At 39.7% G+C, this 23,359-nt stretch overlaps 1 protein-coding gene across 1 annotated transcript in view; it reads left to right on the forward strand.

Annotated features, from left to right (window-relative positions):
• ATP8A1 (ATPase phospholipid transporting 8A1) overlaps positions 1-23,359 on the forward strand; it is a 98,740-nt gene that overhangs the window by 43,846 nt on the left and 31,535 nt on the right. The window contains exons 15-27 of the mRNA XM_056855621.1: positions 2,051-2,095; positions 3,923-3,995; positions 6,788-6,893; positions 8,934-9,016; positions 9,136-9,185; positions 10,269-10,338; positions 11,976-12,060; positions 13,365-13,504; positions 16,187-16,325; positions 17,020-17,084; positions 18,781-18,953; positions 19,811-19,994; positions 20,099-20,209. Of these exons, the coding sequence (XP_056711599.1) occupies positions 2,051-2,095; positions 3,923-3,995; positions 6,788-6,893; positions 8,934-9,016; positions 9,136-9,185; positions 10,269-10,338; positions 11,976-12,060; positions 13,365-13,504; positions 16,187-16,325; positions 17,020-17,084; positions 18,781-18,953; positions 19,811-19,994; positions 20,099-20,209 (1,324 nt within the window). The remainder of the gene's footprint in view (positions 1-2,050; positions 2,096-3,922; positions 3,996-6,787; positions 6,894-8,933; positions 9,017-9,135; positions 9,186-10,268; positions 10,339-11,975; positions 12,061-13,364; positions 13,505-16,186; positions 16,326-17,019; positions 17,085-18,780; positions 18,954-19,810; positions 19,995-20,098; positions 20,210-23,359) is intronic.

Consider the following 23,359-nt stretch of genomic DNA (forward strand, 5'->3'; position numbering starts at 1 on the left):
TGGGATCCAATATACTATGTGCAGTGTTCTGTGTATGCATGAAGGCTTTTCAGCTCTTTTTTTCAGTAGCAGCCCCACACACTACAGAACACACACAGCCCCTGGCGGAAATCAGGGGGCCTCCAGAATAGCACCCTTTGAGGTCCAGGAAGTATCAGTAGCCAACACCCTATGTGCAAAGGAGTTTATGCACATACGCAACTCTCTGCTTCTGGGCCAGGAAAAACTAGCAGTTGTCATGACAGGCTTGAGTTGTGTTTTCAGTTTCTTTTTCTCCCTGATGATCTTCCATGGACTCTTGTTATGCAAATTCATTAGTCTTTTAATGCCATGTCTATAATTTTCAAATGTGGAAGACAACACATTCCCAGGGAGAGATCGTGAACACTATGCCTTTTGGAATCAGCAACAAGAGGCGTGCATGTTCAAAACTATTAGAGGAACACATGCATCTTCCTGATTTGGACTAAATGGACATGTAACTAAGGACTATACTTAAGAGCAAAGCTACAGTGTAATGGTTCAGCTCAGGAGGTGACTTTTATTAGGGATAAAATCTTTCCTATACTGATTGTCTTGTTGCTTTAAACAGATAGGTTTGCATGTGTTGTTCTGGTTCCCCACCCCCATTGCACAGTCCCAGCCTGACTGCCTAACTTGGTTTTACTCGAGATCTTTGCTGTTAAGTTCAAATGTTATCATATTTTGTAATCAAGTGACTGAAAGGTTTTATCATATCTGTAATCTGCGTTGGGTCCCAGTGAGAAAAGCAGGCTATAAATCAAAATAATAATCAGAATCACTTTTGGATTATACAACATATTCACAATATTCATAAATTCAGTGATAAATTACAGGATTAAAAGCAAACAGGACTTTTCCAGATCTAATAATCCACTATGTACGCTGATAGGTTTTAGGGAGTTTTTAAATTTAATTTTACTGTACAGAATATTAGATGTATTTTTCTTTGAGCCCTGGAAAAATATAATCTCTCTACTTCCCTGTAGAGGTAGCATTTCTGCTCTAGTTTTAGTCTCTGCAATGGTAACAAGTACACATTTGTTCCCAAATAATCACAATAATGCTAAGTGATAATATGCTTTAGCCTTTCCAAGTGAACTTTTCTTTTTAGCATACCTTATAAGTGAGTCCATCACAAGGGCAGCTGATTCAGACAAAATATTTTAAAGCTTTGGTTTTTTATTATTTTGAAGTAATCATTATCTGTAGATAATTATCCTGCACAAGTAGCATGGTCCTACTCTAGGACTGATTAAGCAAATAATGCTCTTTTGTTTTTGAACTGTAAGGCAAATATATATGTAAGTATTTCAAGATAAATTGTTACAATTACAGTCTGTGTGTGTGTGTGAAGGGTTGTCAAGTCGCAGCCAAGAAGGGTTTTCAAGGGAAGAGACTAACAGAGGTGGTTTGCCATTGCCTGCCTCTGCATAACGACCTTGGAATTCCTTGGAGGTCTCCCATCCAAGTACTAACCAGGGCTGACTCTGCTTAGTTTCTGAGATCTGACAAGATCAGGCTAGCCCAGCACTTCAAAAAAGGGGAAAATAACATAATTGATCTTTTCAAAACCATAAATGGTGAGGAGAGAATCTGGCTAGCTTTTGGAAACTGAATATTGGACTAGATGAATCTTTGGTCTGATCAGGGCTGTTTATATTTCACCTCATAAGAGAGTCATTATCCATTGTTGCAGATTAGGCACTGACAGTGAGACAGTGATATATCTTTAACCAATCCCAGTGCATATTATTCTGTGGCAGTTAGTGTTACTATATAAATATGCTCATATAGGGGCACTATAGGTAATCTAAGATATTCGCCCAAGTTGTTCACACACTCTTTCCATTAAACCAGACTTGCTCACATTGTGTTTCATATTGCAATCTTCGTTTTGCATTCTATGTTCATTTGACAAGGATTGCCATCTAAATTCTCCTAACACTTAAATTCCTTGTATGTACAGTCTAAACTTTGTAGGCTTTCTTGAGATACTTTCCTATATTTCTTTACCTCCTTTGTACAGCCATTCTCCTGAATCTGAGGATTATGGCTATTCTTCAGATGATTGGTAAGCACTAACCTTCATTTAATATTCATTATATTTATGTAAAACTCATGATTATTATTAACTACTAACATTTACATTTTTGTTAATTGTGAATGATTTTTAAAATTGCATAATACAACATATGCCAAGAAAGAGTCTCTTTGGGCATATGCAAAAAATAGTAACTCCCACTTGGGAGTTAGGAAACCAGCTTTAACACGTTGTAAACATGGATTGTGTCACTACCAAGATCTCAGGGACAGCTTGCCAGGAAGTGCAAGCTTTACTGAGCACATGGTTGTTTAGAACCCTGCTTAAAATTTTTATCAGATTTGTTGACGTTTATGAATGCAATGGTGTTCTGCCAGTATTTGGTATTCGCATGTTTAAAACTAGGCTGGAGGTAGAATTGTCTGGTCCAGGGGTCGGCAAACCACGGCTCCTGAGCCGCATGCGGCTCTTTGGCCCATTGAGTGCAGCTCTCCGAACTTGGTTCGGAGCCCCTGCTCTCGCGCTGGCAGCTGGGCTGCGGAGCCGGCGCGCCTGAGAGAGAGAGAGAGAGAGCGCAAGAGAGCAGGCAAGCGGGCGCGCTGTCTGTCCCCCCCCCCCGCCATGGAGAATGGCTGGGTCCCCCTTGCCCTTGCCCCTCAATGGTTGGGAGGCTAAAGCCTCCCCTCCCCTCTAGCCGCGTGATTGCTGGGCGGGCGGCTTGGTGGTTCCTGGCCCGCCCCGCCCGCCTATCAGCTGTTGGGCGGGGCGGCCTTCCATTGGGAGGCCATGTGTACCCACTGGCTTTCTTGGCGGTAGACCTGGACTTCAAGGAGGGGGAAAAGTCCCCCTTCAAAAACCAGGTCTACCCTTTGGCTTCTATGGGCCTCCGGAGGCCAGGTCTACTGCCAAGAAAGCCAATGGGTAGACCTGGCCTCCCAATGGGACTCAGCCGGAGGCCAGGTCTACCAATAGGCTTTTATGGCGGTAGACCAGGCCTCCAGACGAGGACTTTGGACGGGGAGGGGGAAATGGCAGGGACTTACAATTTAATTTTTATCAATAAATAAGATCACTATTAAGTATGATATCAAGTTTTATTCAGTGTACCTATAGTTTAATTAAGACTTAAAACTTTAATTAAAGTTTATTAAGTTAATAAACAGCGTACCTACCTATATAGTTTAAGTTTAAGAAATTTGGCTCTCAAAAGAAATCTCAATCGTTGTACTGTTGATATTTGGCTCTTTTGACTAATGAGTTTGCCGACCCCTGGCCTGGTCAGCAAAAATATTCAGATCTCAGTTTAATAAAGCTGTATGTGGAAAACCTCATGGGCAATTCAAAATTTTAATGGAGTGCTTTTAATGACGTGTAGGTTATTTTACTGCATTTTATTAGGTGAGGGGAATTGGGGTTTTTACTGTTGTTTGATGTTTTAATTATGTATTGTAAGCTGCCTTGCACCATGGGGAAAAGCGGGATATAAATGTTTTGATTAATAGTTTTGGCATGGTTCGTTCACATATTCAAGTAATCAGTATTAAAATCATCATGTGTTTGTATGTGTGACCATTAGTGTCAACTTTTTCTTTGGTTTCATTGTGTGTACAAGGTTGTATATCAAGATCCTGTTCCTGAATGCATATTATTTTGCGGAAATCAGCCAGACAATAAATCAATACTCAAATCAAGAATAATTAACATTTCAGGATACCTTAATAAAATACTGGGATGGGCTACATTTTTGTATGTTAGCTAATAGTAAAATGATGTTAATTCGTGTGTGGTGATATATGATGCATTAAATGTTTGCTATTGTTTTTGCTATTTTTTCTCATTTATTTTTATTTTTTTTAGGCAGAGCTCACAAACCAAAGATGAAAAGCCATTTAGCGATTCATCATTACTGGAAAACCTCCAAAATAAACATGTAAGATACAGAAATAAATATAGGTTATACAAAAGAGGAAGAAGGATCTTGATAAAACAGAAGTAACATACACTTATAGGAAATTGTGTTTCAGTCCAAATTATGCTTGATTGGGAATAAAAGTCCTGCTTTATTTAAATAAAACTTACTTTCAAACAAAATCCTAAATACACATTAATGGCAACAAATGTAACAAAATTCAAATAGCCACTTAGATTACAGGAGAGTGCACTTTGGATCGAAGAAGTACCAGGAAGGGGGGATTTGCCAGTTTTTGTTTGAGGGGGGAAAAGTTACTCCTTCAGGGTTCCAAATGTGTTTTCTCTTGAAAATTCATTTGGAACTTTCCAGAGGAAACAGCTGGATTGAATTGAGCCCACGTGCTCATGGCCACCTTTGCTCTAAACTACCCCCAAAGCAAGTCATCTGTGACAAAAAGTTTTGCAACATGCATGAAATATTTAAAGTGCAATTCTTAGCAGGTCCTGAGACCTATACCCTGAACATGCTTAGTATTTTTCAACTGTTTGTTGTGACCTCTCATTTTATTCTGCAAAGGGAAATTACTCTGCAGTCACATAGAAATTCAGGAGTGTGTACTTGCATGTTCTTCTGTTTTATAGAGAAAAAAACAAGCCATTAACATAGAGCTTTGGCCACAGCAGGCTGGGCTGGGTGCCATCCTCCTTGGGTGGGCCAGCATGTTCCCAGAGACCCAGGCAGTTTGCACTGGTCCCTTTGGCCCTGTTCACTGGCCGGCATGTCACAAGGCTGGTCATGCATGGGTCAGGGCAGGCAGACCTCAGAGGGCCAGTTCTCCAGGTTTGGCAGGGGGCAGGCATGTCACCGGGCCTGTTTCTAGTGGAGGTTCTGGCATTAGGCTGGATCCATTTGAGGGAAGACTGGGTCTGTGTGCCTATCATCCCAGGTGGGGTCCCTTAAGGGACTTCAGGGGTGGAGGCTTCGGGAGGCATGCCAAGCTTGGGTGCTGCTGGCCTCTCCTCGCCCCGAGGTAGCAGTGGGAACACACATTTGTCTGTCGTACCAGGGTTTTCTCCTTAGCTGAGGGACAGGGTTTTCCATTTGGCAGTAGGTGGGTCACTCAGTGCCTGGATCCACTTCCCCATGCCAAGCCAAACCTCTGCAGTTGTAATCAGTAAAGTTGTGGCCTGTTATACTCCACAAAAATGTGTTGTCTCCATTGTTTAGGCCTGGCACCCATGCCACCCTTTCACTGCTGGGGCCACAATCTGCTCTTTCATATGCCATACAGTGTTTCAGATCAGAGTATCCATCTTGTAAAGCATGTATTACTGAATACAGAAAAAAGGTTTTGCAGCCCCCACTTGTAAAATTGTAAGGACGTGTATAAATGTATTAATGCTTGTAAAAAACTGGGTCTTTGGAGACATAATGACAAACTGTGCTTTGTTGTTAAAGGTTTTGGGGCTTGCACACTTCCCCTCTCTTCATTCCTCACATGTGGCTTGTTGACAGAAGACTTTCTGATTCCCAACAAGCCAGATGTTGTTATCAGACAAAAAGACAAACAATAGATTTTTTTAAAATCTACAAACCAGGATCCCAAACAAGGCAACAGGACAGACCAAAATTTGTCGTTTCATCCAGTTTGAATGTCACAACAAGTGTGGTTTGTTGGGAGCCCAGAAAATAATCAGTCTCTAAAGCCAAGTGTGAGGTGTAGGTACACATGAACCCTAGAACATTGTTCATTACAGTTCTCACAGAGAGAGGGCAGGGTGTGCCTTTGGAAGACCATCTCACACTTTGAGCACTATTGGCCAAGGAAATGCCATGAAAACAATGCATTTATCTTGTTTATCTTACTCTTTCATTGATCTGAGCCTGTCCCATTGAATATGTCACTTTAAAAAATCTCAGGATATTGAGAATATGCCCATCCAACCTGGCAGGGTTTATTTTATTTTTGAAAATTACTCCAGCGCAGCAGTTCCCAAACTGTGCTCCACAGAGCACTTGGTGCTCTGTGAAACATCTCCTAGTGCTCTGTAAAGAGATTGGAAAGAAAATTACTACTGTAATTTGGTTTAGTATATAGGTGCTAGGTGAAAATTAGTGCTCAGTGACAAATTTCTCTAGTGCTCCATGACTCAAAACATTTGGGAACCGCTGCTCTAGCATAAATGATGTGTGGAAGCTTATTATGATTTATTTTACTCAAGGAAAAAAATTCCTATTCAATTAGCACTTGCACCAGATTAGGGGGAATCTCTCAGGGTCAGCCTTAGGCAGTTTTGCTCCCTGAATGGAATGTTAAAATGGAGCTTATTGAAACGGGCACCACCCAAATGCTGGGTCTGAGGTCCTGAATCTACCAAACTCCTGATGGGTTTCTCTTTCTTCCTTCTGCACACCCCAGGTGTTATCAGCCATGAGAGTGAGTGAGCAGCCTCCTCATCTCACTCTTGTTACTCTCATCTTTTCTGTAAGCCCTGATGGGATGATTCTGGACACTCACATGTGCCTTAGACCTTTAAGTAAAAGCAGTCGGCTCCTTGAGCATCTACATATGTCTGTAAACAGGTCTTCCTCCTCCCTTTCTGCCATCATACTTTTGTTGTCTTGGACTACCAGATGCATACTCACTAAGGTAGCTCTTCTGGGAAAGCAAGTGTATTGTAGAATCAGAATCAGATAACCTTTATTGGCATAATAAGTGTATTGTATTTGCTTCTAGTAACTGAGGTACTGTAAATCAGAATGTAAATAAATATCTGTTCTTAAAACTTCTCTCCTACTTTATTTAACAGCCCACTGCACCTATAATTTGTGAGTTCCTAACAATGATGGCAGTATGTCATACAGCTGTTCCAGAAAGAGAAGGCGATAAGATAATTTATCAAGCAGCATCTCCAGGTAACGGTTATGGAATTACATTGAAATCTCTAAAAATAATATATTTGTGGTCAACCAACTAACTAGGACATGGTATGTTTCTCAAATCGTTGTTTTGTACAAAAACAAAGTTATTTTTAAGTTCTATGTAATTTGGGATCTACACAACAAGAGAAATACAGGAAAGCATTACATCAGCTGCATATAGGACATGATTCACACTACAGCAGTGGGTTCACTTGGTCACCTAGAGGTGATTTTTAATATGCTGGGCAACCAAATCTATAATAAGGTATATTATTGATCGTATACTTCGAACAGAATGAATGGGCACAGCTTAAAGTCAGCAAAATACTTGCTTGCATGTTGGCTTCATTTATTGTCCTCCTTTCTGGTCAAGACTCAACAGTTATTATAAATAATGCACTAATGCAACAAAGAATTATAAACTGCAATAATGACCAGTGCAATATAAATAATGTTATAAAAGTGAACTATATTATGGGAGAGAAATGAAATGAAAAACAGCATAATATACCCAATAGACTGTACAGTACATTTAATAAGTAATGCAATATAAGGGGGAGGAAAAAGAAAATGGTCTAAATTTTTCACTGACAAAACTCCTGTACAAAAAGTGTTATCCTGCATAGTAAGTTTAGGAATCTTCTTGACTGAAACATGCATGCATGCATGCATATCTGCCTATCAGCTCAGAAGAATTAAAGTTGCTTTGCATGCAGAATTCCCCAGGCCCCATCTGTAATTAAGCCATCTTGGGTAGCAGGTATGGGGGGAAATCTTCCCATGCCAGAGACCCCATGGAGCTACTGTGAGTCAGGTATAGTGGAAATTCTGAGATTAGTGGCAGCATTTCACAAAAGCCTCTGAAACTAACCTAAGAAACATGCATTTTCATTTGAGGTGGAAGGGAGGCTAAAAAGATGGATTAAAACAGAGAGAGGAGGCCTGATAGAAATCGGTCCAAGAGCAGGCCTGTAAGATAGTAGGAGGGCATCAGTGGAGATTGTGTAAATTGGAGCATGGAAGTTCTACTATAAGACTAAAGCCAATGTTGATTAAAACTGACTGTGCTTGGTGAGCCCTAGGAAGAAAGGCCTGGAACCCATGCAATCCTATGTCTAACCAGAATCATCCAGAAAGCATGTTCAAATATTTATCTTTGAAATATTGTCGAAGGCTTTCACGGTCAGAGTTCATTGGTTCTTGTAGGTTATCCGGGCTGTGTAACCGTGGTCTTGGTATTTTCTTTCCTGACGTTTCGCCAGCAGCTGTGGCAGGCATCTTCAGAGGAGTTACACCACGGTTACACAGCCCGGATAACCTACAAGAACCAATTTCTCTTTGAACCCAGTTATAATCTGCCACCATTTCTTGGGTGAAGCTTACCTGTTGACCTACCCTGCTGAATTACTTATTGATGTTGGTTATGGATTTGTAGTTGCTGGACCCCTCCAGGGTTATTATAGAGGTTCCTAGCCCTGAAACGCCTTCAGCCCTTGTCTCATGTTCTATATGCATAGGCATTCTATTAATCTGTATTCATATTACACAGGGTAGGAAATACTGAGCTAGATGGACCACAGGTCTAGTTCAGTATAAAAGATCTTTAAATGGAGGTTTGTCCTGCCTCTCTTCCATAGATGCATCTTGCTTTGTGTGTTCCCAGTGTTCCTGGGGATGTGGAAGCAGGCACCAGACTCAGTTCATATGCTTTTTCTCCATACCCTCCAGCTAATGGCAGATGCTGATAGCACTGGTCATTTCGTAAGCAGGGAACAGTGCAGCAGTTCATCCTGTTTCCCCAGAAAAGAACCACTGATCTGAAAGCCATTGAGTGACTTCAAAACAGAAATAGAACGATCCAAGATTTTGAGACAATGAGTCTTAACTACATATACATATACACATTAGGTGACATGTAATGGCAGATTATCTTTTTCCTATGACTTCATAAGTATATAGTTAAAATGAAAGGGTTTGGTCATGAAATTTCACTTTTACAGTTTTCCAGTGAAATAACAAGATGGTTTGTTTCAGATGAAGGAGCATTGGTTAGAGCAGCAAAGCATCTTAATTTTGTTTTCACTGGAAGGACGCCAGACTCTGTAATTATAAAATCTGTAAGTATATTTAAAGTAGTAAAACATGAGTGAGCTTTTAATAGTTTTATATTAATGATAAACAATTGTGAAAAGTGTTTTAAAAGAAGAAATTAACAAAAATCTCACTTTCCCCCCAGCTTGGACAGGAAGAAAAATATGAATTGCTAAATGTACTAGAATTTACAAGGTAATTAAAAACAAACAGTTTTTATCTTATATTAATCTGGGTTTTGTAATACTCTTATTTCTCTGTTAAAAGACAGTTCCTTCCTTATGGATGTTGAAGTCTGAAAAACTGAGATAACTCCAATTAAGAAATTGCTTGTATTCTATTTCACATACCTCTCCCAAATTTCCTGATTACTGATGTTAACTCGTTATTTTTTAAAGAAGTGTTAAGGGAGAAAGGTATAGGGAAAGAAGTGTCTTTAATTTATGCCTGCTGGAGAAAGATGACCATACTGTTCATCTTTAATTGTTTATTTTTCTGTGTTACCTTCTATAGCTGCTAACCTGGTTGCCTGGGTAATATTCATTTCCTTGTCTCCTTTCTCTTCCTGTCTGTATGGCACCTAAGCAGTTCTATATGGTTTATTCCTCCAAATAAATGTTATCATTTTTTGGCAGTAATTCAACCTTATTTTACTAGCTCCCCACAGTACGTTTATGAATAAACACAACAATTTTGGCAGTATGTTCATCTTACTGCATTTTTACCCATCCACGATTAATATGTTTAATCTAAGCAGGAATTTCTAAGCACAATTTAACTAAGCAAAATCTGTGTTACAAACTGGACACTGTGCATTTGATAATTGTCTCCAGGAAGCTTTCTAGGTGTGCTAATTCCAAAGTCAGTTTCAGGTTGGTAGTTGTGTTGGTCTGCAGTAAAAGAGCAAAATTCAAGTCCAGCAAGATTTTTCAGGATATACGTTTTCGATAGTCAAAGATGATTAAGGGAGCTTTGACTCTCAAAACCTTATGCCCTGGGAAATCTTGTTGGTCTTTAAGATGATTCTAGACTCGAATCGTGCTGATTCCAAAGATGTCAAAAACGAATAGTAACAAAAAGATTTTGGAAAATATGCTTTCTCTTTAGAGAGCACATTGCATCTTTCGTGGACATTACATTGCTGTTAATGTTTTTTAAAGGTGGCATGTCTAGAGTACTTTCCTGTTTTCTAAACTGTTAAGTCTCATTAATTAATACTTTATATCCCATGTTATATACATTTATGATAAAGGGGTTCCCAATTTATCTGTCTTTTAGTGCTAGGAAAAGAATGTCTGTGATTGTTCGAACACCTACTGGAAAATTAAGGCTTTACTGCAAAGGGGCTGTAAGTTGCTATTTGTTTGTTTGTTTTTAAGTTATATTTTTGTGCACCATCTGTGATAAATTGTGAAGCAATATGCTAGACATAGACTAATTGCAGGTAAACAAAGCAAAATCTATTTGAACCAGTTTAATTTAAATAGAATTGAACTTGCTTCCAAAGCCCATCTTTATATGTATTCAGATGTGTTGTTAATTGCAGGCTGCCTCAAACAGGATTCTGAAGAGGCAGAAGAAAAATATTCTGAATAAATTAATAAAATTTAGACTCCCATGTTTGTATTCAACATAATGCCATTTTAAAGAAAATACATTTAAAGCAATTAAATGTCTTATTTAGAGAGGTATCTGGCCCAGGCTAGCCCAGTCACATCAGATCTTGGAAGCTAAGCAGGGTCAGCCCTGGTTAGTATTTGAATGCGAGACCACTGAGGAATCCCAGGATTGCTATGCAGAGGAAAGCAATGGCAAACCACCTCTATTAGTCTCTTGCCTTGAAAACCCCATGAAGGGTTGCCATAAGTCAACTGCGACTTGACAGCGCTTTACGTGGTTTCTATTAATGATAGCTAAAGATTACCCAAAAGGAAGCATTGCCAGAGGTATGGGGGTATACTAGGCTTCCCCAAGTTGAGAACTGCCAATAACCAGAGTAGTGCAGTGGATTTACCATACGTGATCTGCTTTGAGGGTTAATGTGAGCATAAGGAAGAGAGGGGACATCAAAGATACGCATCTGTCTGCCACCCAGAAAGAGGCTCTTCAGTTGATCACACACACATGCTCCAAGCTATCTGCTTTCATGGCAGTGGATTTTTTTTATGTTAGACCAGTCTGATAAAGCACCAGAGTTATGAGACAATGGGTCACCAAGAGAAAACACACACACACACACATAACAACTATATGTCAGATTTAGACTGTCTGCACTGGAAGCATTGTAGGCACTATTGTATGTTGAACAGTCTCATAGTATGTTGGATGTGCCTGTCCTCAACTATGTGGTGTGGGATGATCTAGCACTGATACTGTGGCAGAGACATGCTATATTCAGATGTCACAAACAAACTTCTATTTGTTTATAGTGAGAAAAAACCTGATTTATTCTTGTACTTATGCACTCCCATCTCCTGGGGCTCTGAAGCATGGTTTTTATCCTTGTTTAGAATTTGTTTAGTGGGCAAGGGGAAAAAAACCTGTTTGTTAAAACACCCAAACTGTTGTTAAAGCACAATAAATTGAGGTTGGACTGAAGATTTCCTAAACCAAGAAAAGATCTTCAGTCTCAGCTCTTCACACAAGAGGATGAGAGAGGAAATGTACAAACCCAAGGATAAACCAGGCTCATTCTTATCAAGACAAAACCAAAGTCTGTTTGTGAGATCCAAATGCAGCTGCAGTCAAATACCTATACCATAACACAAATTATTGTGAAGATCCATAGTATGGATCAGTGGATTGTATATTCAGTGTTCTGTCAACCAATGTATCTGCATAGTTCAGACAAAACTAAAAAAAAAATCACAACTGAAATGAGTGTACTGTAGAATACATAGTCTTATGGCCACTCTCTTAATTTGAAGAGGTCAGTACTGAATTTCTTTTTCTTATCTTGCTTCAATATGTCATATGTTATTATAGGACACTGTAATATATGATCGTCTGGCTGAAAATTCAAGATACAAGGAAATTACTTTGAAACATTTAGAATTATTTGCTACTGAAGGTGAGCATGATTACTGAGCATAAAAGTAGATTATAGATAAAATTACTAAAATGACAATACTATGACTTTGTACCAGTTGCCAATTACTAGAAAAACTAGTTTCTTCATTACGGTTACTGCAGTATGGTGCAGTCCTTTGAGGTGAATTTAAGGGCTGCTTCACACATCCTTTACCTAATGTATCTATTCTTGTTTGTTGTACACGATGACTTGTCAGTTGAATGTGTGAAGCGACCCCACTGAAAAAGCATTGGTTACATTCAGACATCACAATAAACCTTGAATCATGCATGGATTGTCCTGAGAAAGCACGGTCAACAGCCAAAGGCTGCTGGAACAGCTGCTGTTGTTAATATTGTCGAAGGCTTTCACGGTCAGAGTTCATTGGTTCTTGTAGGTTATCCGGGCTGTGTAACCGTGGTCTTGGAATTTTCTTTCCTGACGTTTCGCCAGCAACTGTGGCAGGCATCTTCAGAGTAGTAACACTGAAGGACAGTGTCTCTCAGTGTCAAGGGTGTAGGAAGAGTAATATATAGTCAGAAAGGGGTTGGGTTTGAGCTGAGTATTGTCCTGCAAAAGTAATTTGCTAATCATTGTCCTGTAAGTATCAAGATAATGTGCTAATGAGGGTTTGGTATGTTAATATGGAACCATTGTATCCTGAAGTGATCTGTTAATGTGTGTAATCCAAAGCTAATCTGCATGGCTATTGTTGAATGTTGTCTTTGTTAGTCTGGAGGTTTTCAGAACAGGAAGCCAAGCCTTATTCATTCTTAAACTCTCCTCTTTTCTGTTAAAGTTGTGCTGATGTTTATGAATTTCAATGGCTTCTCTGTGCAATCTGACAAAATAGTTGGTAGAATTGTCCAGTCTTTCAGTCTCTCATTAGCACATTATCTTGATACTTACAGGACAATGATTAGCACATTACTTTTGCAGGACAATACTCAGCTCAAACCCAACCCCTTTCTGACTATATATTACTCTTCCTACACCCTTGACACTGAGAGACACTGTCCTTCAGTGTTACTACTCTGAAGATGCCTGCCACAGTTGCTGGCGAAACGTCAGGAAAGAAAATTCCAAGACCACGGTTACACAGCCCGGATAACCTACAAGAACCAGTTCTGTTGTTTTTCTGCTGCTTGATGTAGTCAGCTCTATCTAAGAGGTTCAGATTGGCAGTGCTACCAAATAAGCCAGTATTTTAAATTTGGAGGTTTATACCAGAATTTATACTAAATGCTGTTAACAATTTCCATACAATATTTTAGTTGAGCATTTTCCCCCATTTATTTCTTTAGGCTTGAGAACACTTTGTTTTGCTGTTGCTGAGATTTCAGAAAGTGACTACCAAGAATGGCTACAAGTCTATCAAAGAGCTGCAGCATCTGTTCAAAACAGAGCACTAAAACTTGAAGAAAGTTATGAACTAATTGAAAAGGTAATGTTATATATAACTTGTTCTTTTTATATGGTAAATCATGAAGTTAAAAATATTCTAAGCTTATGTTGATAAAATAGAAATAGTTTATTACATTTACTATGATATTGGAATTTATCAGTTTTAAAAAGAGGTCAGCCTCATCTATATGCTGATAACCAAGTTGACTAAATCTGAGGATACTTAAACCTGCTGACTAGAGCTGTGAACAGGAAAGACAGATCTTTCTACAAACCTGAAAAGGTCCCCGGGTTTGCAGAAAATGTGAAATCTAAAAAAAAAAAATACATTGGGGGAGTTTAAAAATAACCACAATGATAAAAGGAGAACCTGTAGCTTTAAGCAACAGATTCCCTCAGTGGCCATTGCTAAGCAACCACAGTATTCCAGGCTTGGTTCTGTCAATAAAAGTCAGGGGGAGGTGCAAGGCCCTTTTCAGGCCTATTTTGGCCTTTGAGGGAAGACCCATTGGGGCGAGCCCAAGGCTAAGGTTGCCAATTCCAGGTTGGGGGATTCCGGGAGATATTGTAGTGCAGGCTGAGCAGGGTTTGGGGAGGGGAGGGGAGAGGCCTCAACCAGATATAACGCTGAAAAGTCCATCAAAGCAGCCATTTTCTCCAGGGGACAAATCTGTGTTGTTGGAGGTCAGTTGTAATTCTGGGAGACCTCCAGGTCCCATCTGGAGGTTGGCAACCCTAGGCCTGGAAGCAACCTCTGAGTGACTTAATACCACCCAACTTGCATGACTCAACTAGGCTTGGCTGCTCACTACTGTTCAACAGCAGCCTCCCTATGAAAGCCTGGTGTAGCCATTTCAGAGTACGATCTGGGAGACCCAGGCTCAAATCCCCACTTGTTGTGGAAGCTCACTGGGTGATTATGGACCATTCACATACTTTCGACCTAACCTATCTCACAGAGTTGTTGTGGAGATAAAAAAGGAGAGGAGAATAATGTAAACTGCTTTGGTCCCCACTGTGGAAAAAGGTGGGGTATAAATGAAGTAAATAAATAATCAATACAGCTGAAGATGGGAGGCAGATAAATTGTAGGTTGGTGAATGGCTGAGAACTAGAAGGAGAGAATGAGACAAGGAAAGGGGCGAGGATATGGGGTGTTGCCAGTGGGAGGGAAAGAGAAAATAGTGTGGGGAAGGGGATACAGGGGAATGTCCTTGAGGGTTCCCTGCCATGCAAGTGGGCCTGGCATGGTGGCTGGCACCACAAAACTGGGCCACAGTTTTAAGAGGGAGAGGGAACGCTTGAGACAGAGGGGCAGATAAAGGTAGGTTGGCTGTTGGGTGGGAAGGAGATAGGGTTACGAACTCCAGGTTAGGAAATTCCTAGAGATATGGGAGATGGAACCTGGGGAAGGTGGGATTTGAGGAGGGGTTCAGAGGGGTACAATGCCATAGACTTGTTGGTTGCTGGCTGATTCTGTTTGGCAGCCTTCTGTGTGAGGCTTTCAGAAATGCCAATAAAGTAAGTTATTTTCTTTGTGGGACACCTGATTATTTTGTGAATACCTTCAAGGCCTTTATTTGAGGTCAGGACATTACATTCCCCAACTACATAAAATATATGGAACATGCTTCTAAATAAATGCATGTTTCATTTAAGTTTTCTTTTCCACAGACATTGGGTTGGATCCAAACTCAGTTGGCAATATTAGCCAATCCCCACCTTCCTGCTGCAGACCAACCTCATGTCGTTCCTCGAGGTCCCCTGTCCACCAGAAGCAGCTCTGCAGATCCAGCACCAATGGGGAGGGGAAGGGGAGAGGTGAACAGACCCATTGATGGAGTTGAAATGGCCACAGTTTTATTGGCTACCGCTATCATAGCCTGGGCATATCATAGGGCAGGGAAATCAAGGCATCAACCAACCCACCTGCTGGCTGATGTACATACCACATCCCCAGCCTGCCCACTGGGGGATACCATAGGGTGGCAAGGTGCAGGATTCCACATGGCCACAAGCCCGAGTAGTTTCCCCTGCTGCTTGAGAGAGAGGGTGCCCTGACAGCCCCAGAGCTGGGCATGTCCCCTGCCAGCCCTCCTCACCCAATCCTTTAAGGGGAATCCCCAAAGGTGGGGAAAACAGGCACATAGGCCATGTTTCCCCCGAAAATGGATCTGGCCCAATGTTGATACTGCCAGAACATAGTTGTGACAATTCAAGCCAAGAAAATTAACGTGACATCATACCATGAATAACAACCCGTCACCTAATCAATGCCATAGACCGGGGCGGGGTGTGTGTGCCTATTTTATCCCAGCTAGCTGGACCAGAGGGAAGTCTCCTTCCCCCAGGTCCGCCAGCCATCACCCCAGGCTGGCTAGGGAAGTGAGGAACAGAGGCCTCTTGCGCCACAGCAGAGGCCTTCAAGAAGGCTCCCAGCTGCACTATCAGCTGCAGCAGCTTTCAGCCATGCATCCCTGTCCTTCCCACCTTCTGTGGGCCCACAAACGGAGCCCCAGGTAAGTCTTTGTCATCATGGAGATCAGTGGGGTGCAGTGAGAGGGGAAAGGCAGGAAAGTTTCCATTTTGCCATTGGAAAATTTAGTCTGACACCAATTCAATGACCATGATCCTAAATATAATTTCTCATTTGCAACATTCAGTACCCTATTTGGGTTTTTTAAAAATATTCTGATATTCCTCTGATGTGCTCTTTTCATAGAATCTGCTGTTACTTGGAGCTACAGCCATAGAAGATAAGTTACAAGACCAAGTGCCTGAAACAATAGAAACCTTAATGAAAGCTGATATCAAAATTTGGATCCTTACTGGAGATAAGCAAGAGACTGCTATTAACATTGGTAATGCACTCAGCTATGAATGCAATATTCAGTTTCTAAATAATGACAAAATAAGAAAGGTGTTTGAAGGGGAAAGAAGTATGCTTTGTCCTGTAAGTCAAGCAGCGAGCACCCTGTATTTATTCCAAAATGACGAATGTTACTGAATTCTTCTCCCTTTTCCAGATACATAATGTATATATAATGTATACATGGGCTCATAATATCAATCATTAGAGTATCTGGCTCCTTGCAATCCCGACCCAATTACAGTTGCTGCTATAGTTTTGGGAGACAATTATTCCAGGAGCCTATTATGTTGGGTACATATAATGAGTGACTGTCTAGTTTATTAGTCTCTGACTGGTGCATAGCCTCTTGGTATCTTGGAAATGACCTTTTTTTTTTAGACAATTACTCCTAAGATATATTAACGGTCTACCCCACCACCTCCAAAAGCATGAATTTTCAGATAGGAAAAAATCCCTTTTCATGTCAGCTTTACTCTGAATTTATGCAAATTGTGTTTTTTCTTATTGGTATCTGGTATTGCTCTCACACTTATAAGCAATCCTTAGGTGATAATTGGAAGCATGCAACAAATCCATTTTAGCTTCACAATATTCCTGCAAATGACTTCGCGTCAGTAGTCTGATGTCTCAGTTTATCTCATAGCCGATTGTAGTTATGATACTGAAAAATATTTTTTTAACAGGGCATTCTTGTAAACTCTTGAGAAAAAACATGGGACTAATTGTCATAAATGAGGGCTCTCTTGATGTAAGTATAATACACAAATTTTAATGTATTTGTTTCTTACCGTGCATCGATCTTTGGAAAACATTTGAGTGAATTCACATGGATTAACTATTTGTATCCAGATGATCAAAAAACAGTATAGGAAAAGTAAGGCTGAACTTTACAAAATTCAATAGAAATTATTTCCCTGAGATGCAATGCAGACTAGAACACTAGATAACAAAATAGAAGCTGCAGTCTCCAACTCATTGCAGTTTTTTTAACTTTAGCAGTGATTTGAAATGGATGAGTTATTGCAGTCACTCGAAATTGTAAGTCATCTGCTTCTACAGGGAAAAATGTATTAATTCTGCTACCATAATAAAGGTCCCGGGGCCAGTTTCCACCTACTTACTCTCCAATGCCGTGGGTAATCAGAGGAGGGCCTCCAGTGTAAACCTCAATGTTTCATAATGGAAAAGGCTTATCAGATATGCTAGTCTGAGGCCATTTCAGTTTAGTATTTTGTATTGTGCTAAAAAAAAAGTTGAAGGTAGCAGGAAAAGAGGAAGGCCCAACATGAGATGGATTGACTCAATCAAGGAAGTCCCGGCCCTCAGTTTGCAAGACCTGAGCACAGCTGTTAACGATAGGATGTTTTAGAGGACATTAATTCATAGAGTCTCCATAAGTCAGAAGCGACTTGACTGCACTTGACACATACACATTGTGCTTAGAAATGAGGTGGAAACCAGTGAAGATCTTTTAGCACTAGCGTAATATGTTCCACCAGAGGGCACTATGAAATAGAAACATTGAGTGAAACTTCACTGACATAAGCAACAGAATTTTTTAAAACCTTCCAGCAAGAATAATAGATGTAAGAGCCAGTGTAGTATAGTGACTGAGCTGTAATCTAGTTCAGTTATCATCTTATGAACTTTCTGTGGCCTTAGGCAAACCATTATTTTCTTAGCCTCAGCTTCTCTGCAATATGAAAAAGGGTTACTGAGATGATGTATGTGAAGCATTTTGAACACTTGGAATGCCTTATATAAATGCTGAGTATTGTGCAGTAAGATAAAAATGTAAAGCAAGAGAGAAGGACAGATGTAGTGTAACATTTGTGTCCTTCAATAGAAGTATGCAACAAGTATCAAGTCTCCCTTAGAAGTAAGGATTTTCTTTATAAATGAATGTCTGGCTCTTGCTCCCATTAAAGTGAAATGCCATAATTGGACAAGAAGGCAAATCTTGGCTTTCAGAAAAAACTGGAAAAAAGGCATGGAATTACATGTAACATATATCATTTTAATCATGAAGGAAGAGTATGTCAGTCTGGACATCTAAAAGAAACACAGAGAAAGATCACTGGGTGTATCTTCAAAAAGTAAATCTGTTCAAGAATTTACAGGCACAAGCTAATTATTAGCTAATGAGGACTAGTTCATTCTTAAGGCACTTTACTCGTGAACATAAAAGTAGCTGTTTTATAATCTGCGGCCTCCAAAGTGTATTTTTACCAGCCATTCTCAAGCTTTTTGGTAATCGAAACATTTCTAAATAATAAAACTAAAATAGAAGATACATTGATGTATTTACATTAAGCACAATAGATGTGTCTCCTTGAGAGCGGTAATTGAATCACCTTCTAATATGATGCTTATTGGAAATCTAAACAGTATAAATTGATTTAACAGAAGTGAAGTAATTTGTGTCTTTTCTTGGTATTTAACAGGCAACAAGGGAGACATTAAGCCATCATTGCAGTACTCTTGGTGATGCCTTGAGGAAGGAAAATGATTTTGCCCTTATTATTGATGGTAAAACATTGAAGTATGCCTTGACATTTGGTGTAAGGCAATACTTTCTGGATTTGGCTCTGTCTTGTAAAGCTGTTATTTGTTGCAGGTAAGCCTTTTTCTTCCTAAATTGCTGAAGTATTTCTACCCAGAAAGACATTTTCGTTTTAATTCAAGCTGAATTTATTATCTTTACTAGTTTTCTGAGTAAGAGTTCAAAAGTTGCATTACTTTCATCCATACTATGAAAACTAGTAAAGATTATTTAAAAAGAGTAAAGTTTTAAGTGTTTCATCTCTAAATTCATTTGGATGAAACATGCATTCTTTTCAATTGCGTGGGATTGAGAGACTGCACCAAAATGTACACAACTGAGTGCATAGAAATATGGCTTCCTAAAGCCTTCCAGCAGATTTGAAGAAGGTCATGAGACGCCCTTGGGACCAGACTATCATCTGAAATTAAGTTGTACAAACCCAGTAAGCACGATGATATAATGGTGCATGTGAGGGGTGTGTATGTTAAAATCCAGAAAAGCTCCATCACTGGATCTGACAATTTCTTCCAAGTGTTCTAGACTTACTGATCTTATCTTCCATTATCCATTATATTTTATATCTAAATACCCCAACCCCTTTAGACCTCTGACAGGGTTTTTTAAAAAAACTTAGCTGCGGCTCAGCTGTGAACCATGGCTCAGCTGTTGGGGGAGGGGGTTGTCAGGCTGTGGGGGAGGGCAGCAAGATTCCCATCAGTGCAGGCGGGAGAAGGGGGTGGGGAGAGGTGGCGCCAGCAGTGAGCAGCATGGGAGCAGGGCATGTGGTTACCATCCTGAATGCCTCTGTCACAGTCACTGCTGCTTTCAGGATGGGGGCAATTTTTCCCACCCCTGTGTGGAACATACCTTTATAAAAATAAATCTTAAAATAATGTAATTCTAAAAATATCTGTGTGTTTTCTTTTAAGGGTTTCACCTCTTCAGAAATCTGAAGTTGTAGAAATGGTTAAAAAACAGGTAAAAGTAGTAACACTGGCAATTGGCGATGGAGCAAATGATGTTAGTATGATACAAACTGCACATGTTGGTATCGGTATTAGTGGAAATGAAGGGCTACAAGCAGCTAACTCTTCAGACTACTCAATAGCACAGGTAAATCTTGCCCCTGATAAAGAATAGAAAAAGATGGATTTTTTCAAGTGATAAATGTTGGACAGTGGGTACATATTTAAACTTTTTTCCATTATCATTTGTAGTTCAAGTACTTGAAGAACTTACTCTTGGTCCACGGTGCCTGGAATTATAGCAGAATTGCTAAATGCATCTTATACTGCTTCTACAAGAATATCGTCCTTTATATCATTGAGGTAATGATAGCACAGTATGGCACAATATGTCTTTCAAATTCTTCCAAACCAGAGCAGTATGTAAGCCTTCTTGAAAATTGTAATTTGAATGAGAATTTCTTCTGTTTATAATTCTGATTTTTATGCATTTAGGCATAATATGTAAAACCAAGTTCTAAGTAAATACCATCATCATCAATATATCTAATTCTCAATGTAACCAAATCTGTGGATACTTAAATCCAGAGATTGGAACCATGAGCAGACAAAACTGATCTTCCTACAAACCAGAACAAAAACCCAGGTTTGCAGAAAAATCTGAAACACACACGCATACACATACATTGGGGTGATAAGCCTTCTGTCCCCCCAAAATAATAGAAGCAGCACCTGTATCTTTAGGAAACAATTTCCTCTATGATGGCTGTTGTGGGGTTTGCTGGCAACCATAACAGAGGGCCAGCCTTCAAACCTTTTTTCGAGTAAAAGGCAGGGGAGGAGGCAGGGCTCTTTGGACCTTTGAGCAAGGACTTATTGGGGGTTAGGCCTGGCTGCTCCCTACTAATCAATAGCAGCTGCTGCACAAAAGTTAGTGTACTGTAGTGGTTAGAGTTTCAGACTAGGAAACCCAGGTTTGAATCTCCAGTCTGCCATGGAAACTTGCTGGATGACTTTAGACCAGTTACATAATCTAACCTACCTCTCAGGGTTGTTTTGATGATAAAATGAAATAGAAAGGAAGGATATAGGCTGCTTTGGGTCCCCATTGGGGAGAAAGATGGGGTATAGATGAAAATGCTTCCCTTGTGGGTCCCCCACTTGTTTTTTACTGGCTATTATTATGAATATATAAATGAAATATATATATGATCACCTTTCCTATTTAGCCAAAGGCAGCGCATAAACATGACCATAGGCCAAAACCAAAGTTCAAAAAAATATATACCATACTGTAAAATCACAAAGTTTGCAAAGAAGGTAACATCAGATTGATTACCTGGCAGAAAAGGTAAATATACTTTCAGTTAAAAACCTGTCCCTTAGGAGAGAGCTTTCTGAAAAAGAATATTCTTACAAGCCTTATGAAAGACCATCAGTACTGGCTCTGTCTAAACTGCCTCAGGTAATCCTTTCCATAGTACAGCGAGTGAAGGCTACAGAAGGAGGGGAGAACGAGAGGAGAAACAACTGCTAGGAGCGTAGTTAGCATATGGAGACCCCTAGTCATAAAGGGCTTTAAAAAGAAGAACAAGACTCCTTGAATTGAACTCAGGGTTAGGAAGCGCATGCAACTGTTTCAGATTTTATACTACGTGCATAGAGCATCAATAAGGTGAACTACCACTAAGGTGAACTACTAGCTTCTCCAGTAGTTGAAGGTAACTGAACATTTAGGTGCCCTTACCTTGAGCATTAATAATCTGGACTGCAGGCCATCCTCCCTCACCAGTGGGGACAGCTCTACCAGATGCTGTGGTCATGGCTTAGCCTAGGAAGCAAGGAGTGCATTGTCCTCAGTCTGGGCTTCAGCCTACTTTCCTTGTCTCATCGTAGATCACGATGGGCAACCGTGTTAGTCTGTCTGCAGCAGTATAAAAGAGCAAGAGTCCCGTAGCACCTTAAAGGCTAACAAAATTTCTGGTAGGGTATGAGCTTCCCTGGGTTTAATTTCCCTACCCACCTGCAATAACAAGTAATCATTCCCTACATGAACAAAATAAGGGATGCAGTTCTCTTCCCAGTCATGTTTCTTGCACTGGCTTAACTTTCTGTTTCCTAAAAATTTGGATATAATATTTCACTGTGTTTCCTTACAATTTTTAAATAAATAGCTTAGTAAGGGTCAATAACTTGCAATAGGCATATAAACATTCCTGAAGGGTTTAAAGACCATGTAAAGAACAGATTTGCATTACTAAGTTAAAGTGAACAGGAACTGGAAGAACGATGGGTTGAAACCAGAGATATTATCAAGGAAGAATGTGCAAAGATTATTCTGTAGCCAAAAGAATTGCAAAGCCTTGATGGATGTCTGATGAAACTCTTAATGTTGCTAAAGGTAGATGAAAAGGCAAAATAAAAGCTGGCAGAAATATACCGTAAATATAAATGCAGCATTTCAGTGACTTGCATGTAGAGACAAAGAAAACTATATTGATAAACAGTATAAAGAAATAGAAAAGAATAACAAGAAGGAAGAACAAGACCTCTGTTCCACAAGATTCAAGAAAAAGGGAAATTTTAACCATGGTTAGGGATGCTGAAAGATCAACATGGACATATATTAACTGAACAGAACAAAAAAAAGATTGGCACAATACACTGAAGAACTATACAAAAGAGATTAATGGATGACCGATTCCTCCAAAGAATAATCTTTTGGAGAAAAACCTGCAATTTTAGAAAGTGAAGTGAAAGCAGTTGGGAGAAACAAATCACCAGGATGGGAACAGAGGTATTTCAAGCCACAGAAATGGAGTCCATCAAAATCTTAACAAGAATATGCCAACAAATATGAAAAACAAAACAATGGCCTACAGACTAGAAACACTTGATCTAGATTCCAATTCCAAAAAAGAGATGTCAAAGACTTCAGCAACTAGTGATGCTCAAAATTTTACAACAATGTTACCATATACGGAAAGAGAAATGCCAGATGTTTGAGATGGATTTAGAAAAGAAAAAGGCACTAGAGATCATATTGCATATTGAGAGAATTTAAGAAGAAAATCAGCTTGTGTTTCATAGGTTGCAGTAAAGCTTTTGACTGTGTGGATCATGAAAAGATATGGATGGTTTTAAAACAAACGAGCGTGCCACAACATCTGATTGTTCTGATGCACAGCTTATACTCTGGACAAGAGGCTACTGTTAAGACAGAATAATACAGAGAAACATAATGGCTTCCAGTTGGCAAAGGTATCAGACAAGGATGTATTTTATATCCCTAACTGTTAGATGAAGGTGGAGTGAAAGTTTTTGAAAGGAACATTAACAGTTTGAAATACGAAGATGACACCACTTTAGTGGCAGAAAATAGTGAAGATCTGAAATGACTACTGATGACGGTTAAAGCAGAAAGTGCCCAAATGTGCTTACAGCTGAATATCAAGAAGACAAAAATAATAAATTAGGAGGAATTACCAACTTTAAGGTTGTCAGTGAATAAAT

The sequence above is a fragment of the Euleptes europaea genome, chromosome 9 (assembly GCF_029931775.1).
Source record: "Euleptes europaea isolate rEulEur1 chromosome 9, rEulEur1.hap1, whole genome shotgun sequence".
NCBI classification, from domain to species: Eukaryota; Metazoa; Chordata; class Lepidosauria; order Squamata; family Sphaerodactylidae; genus Euleptes; species Euleptes europaea.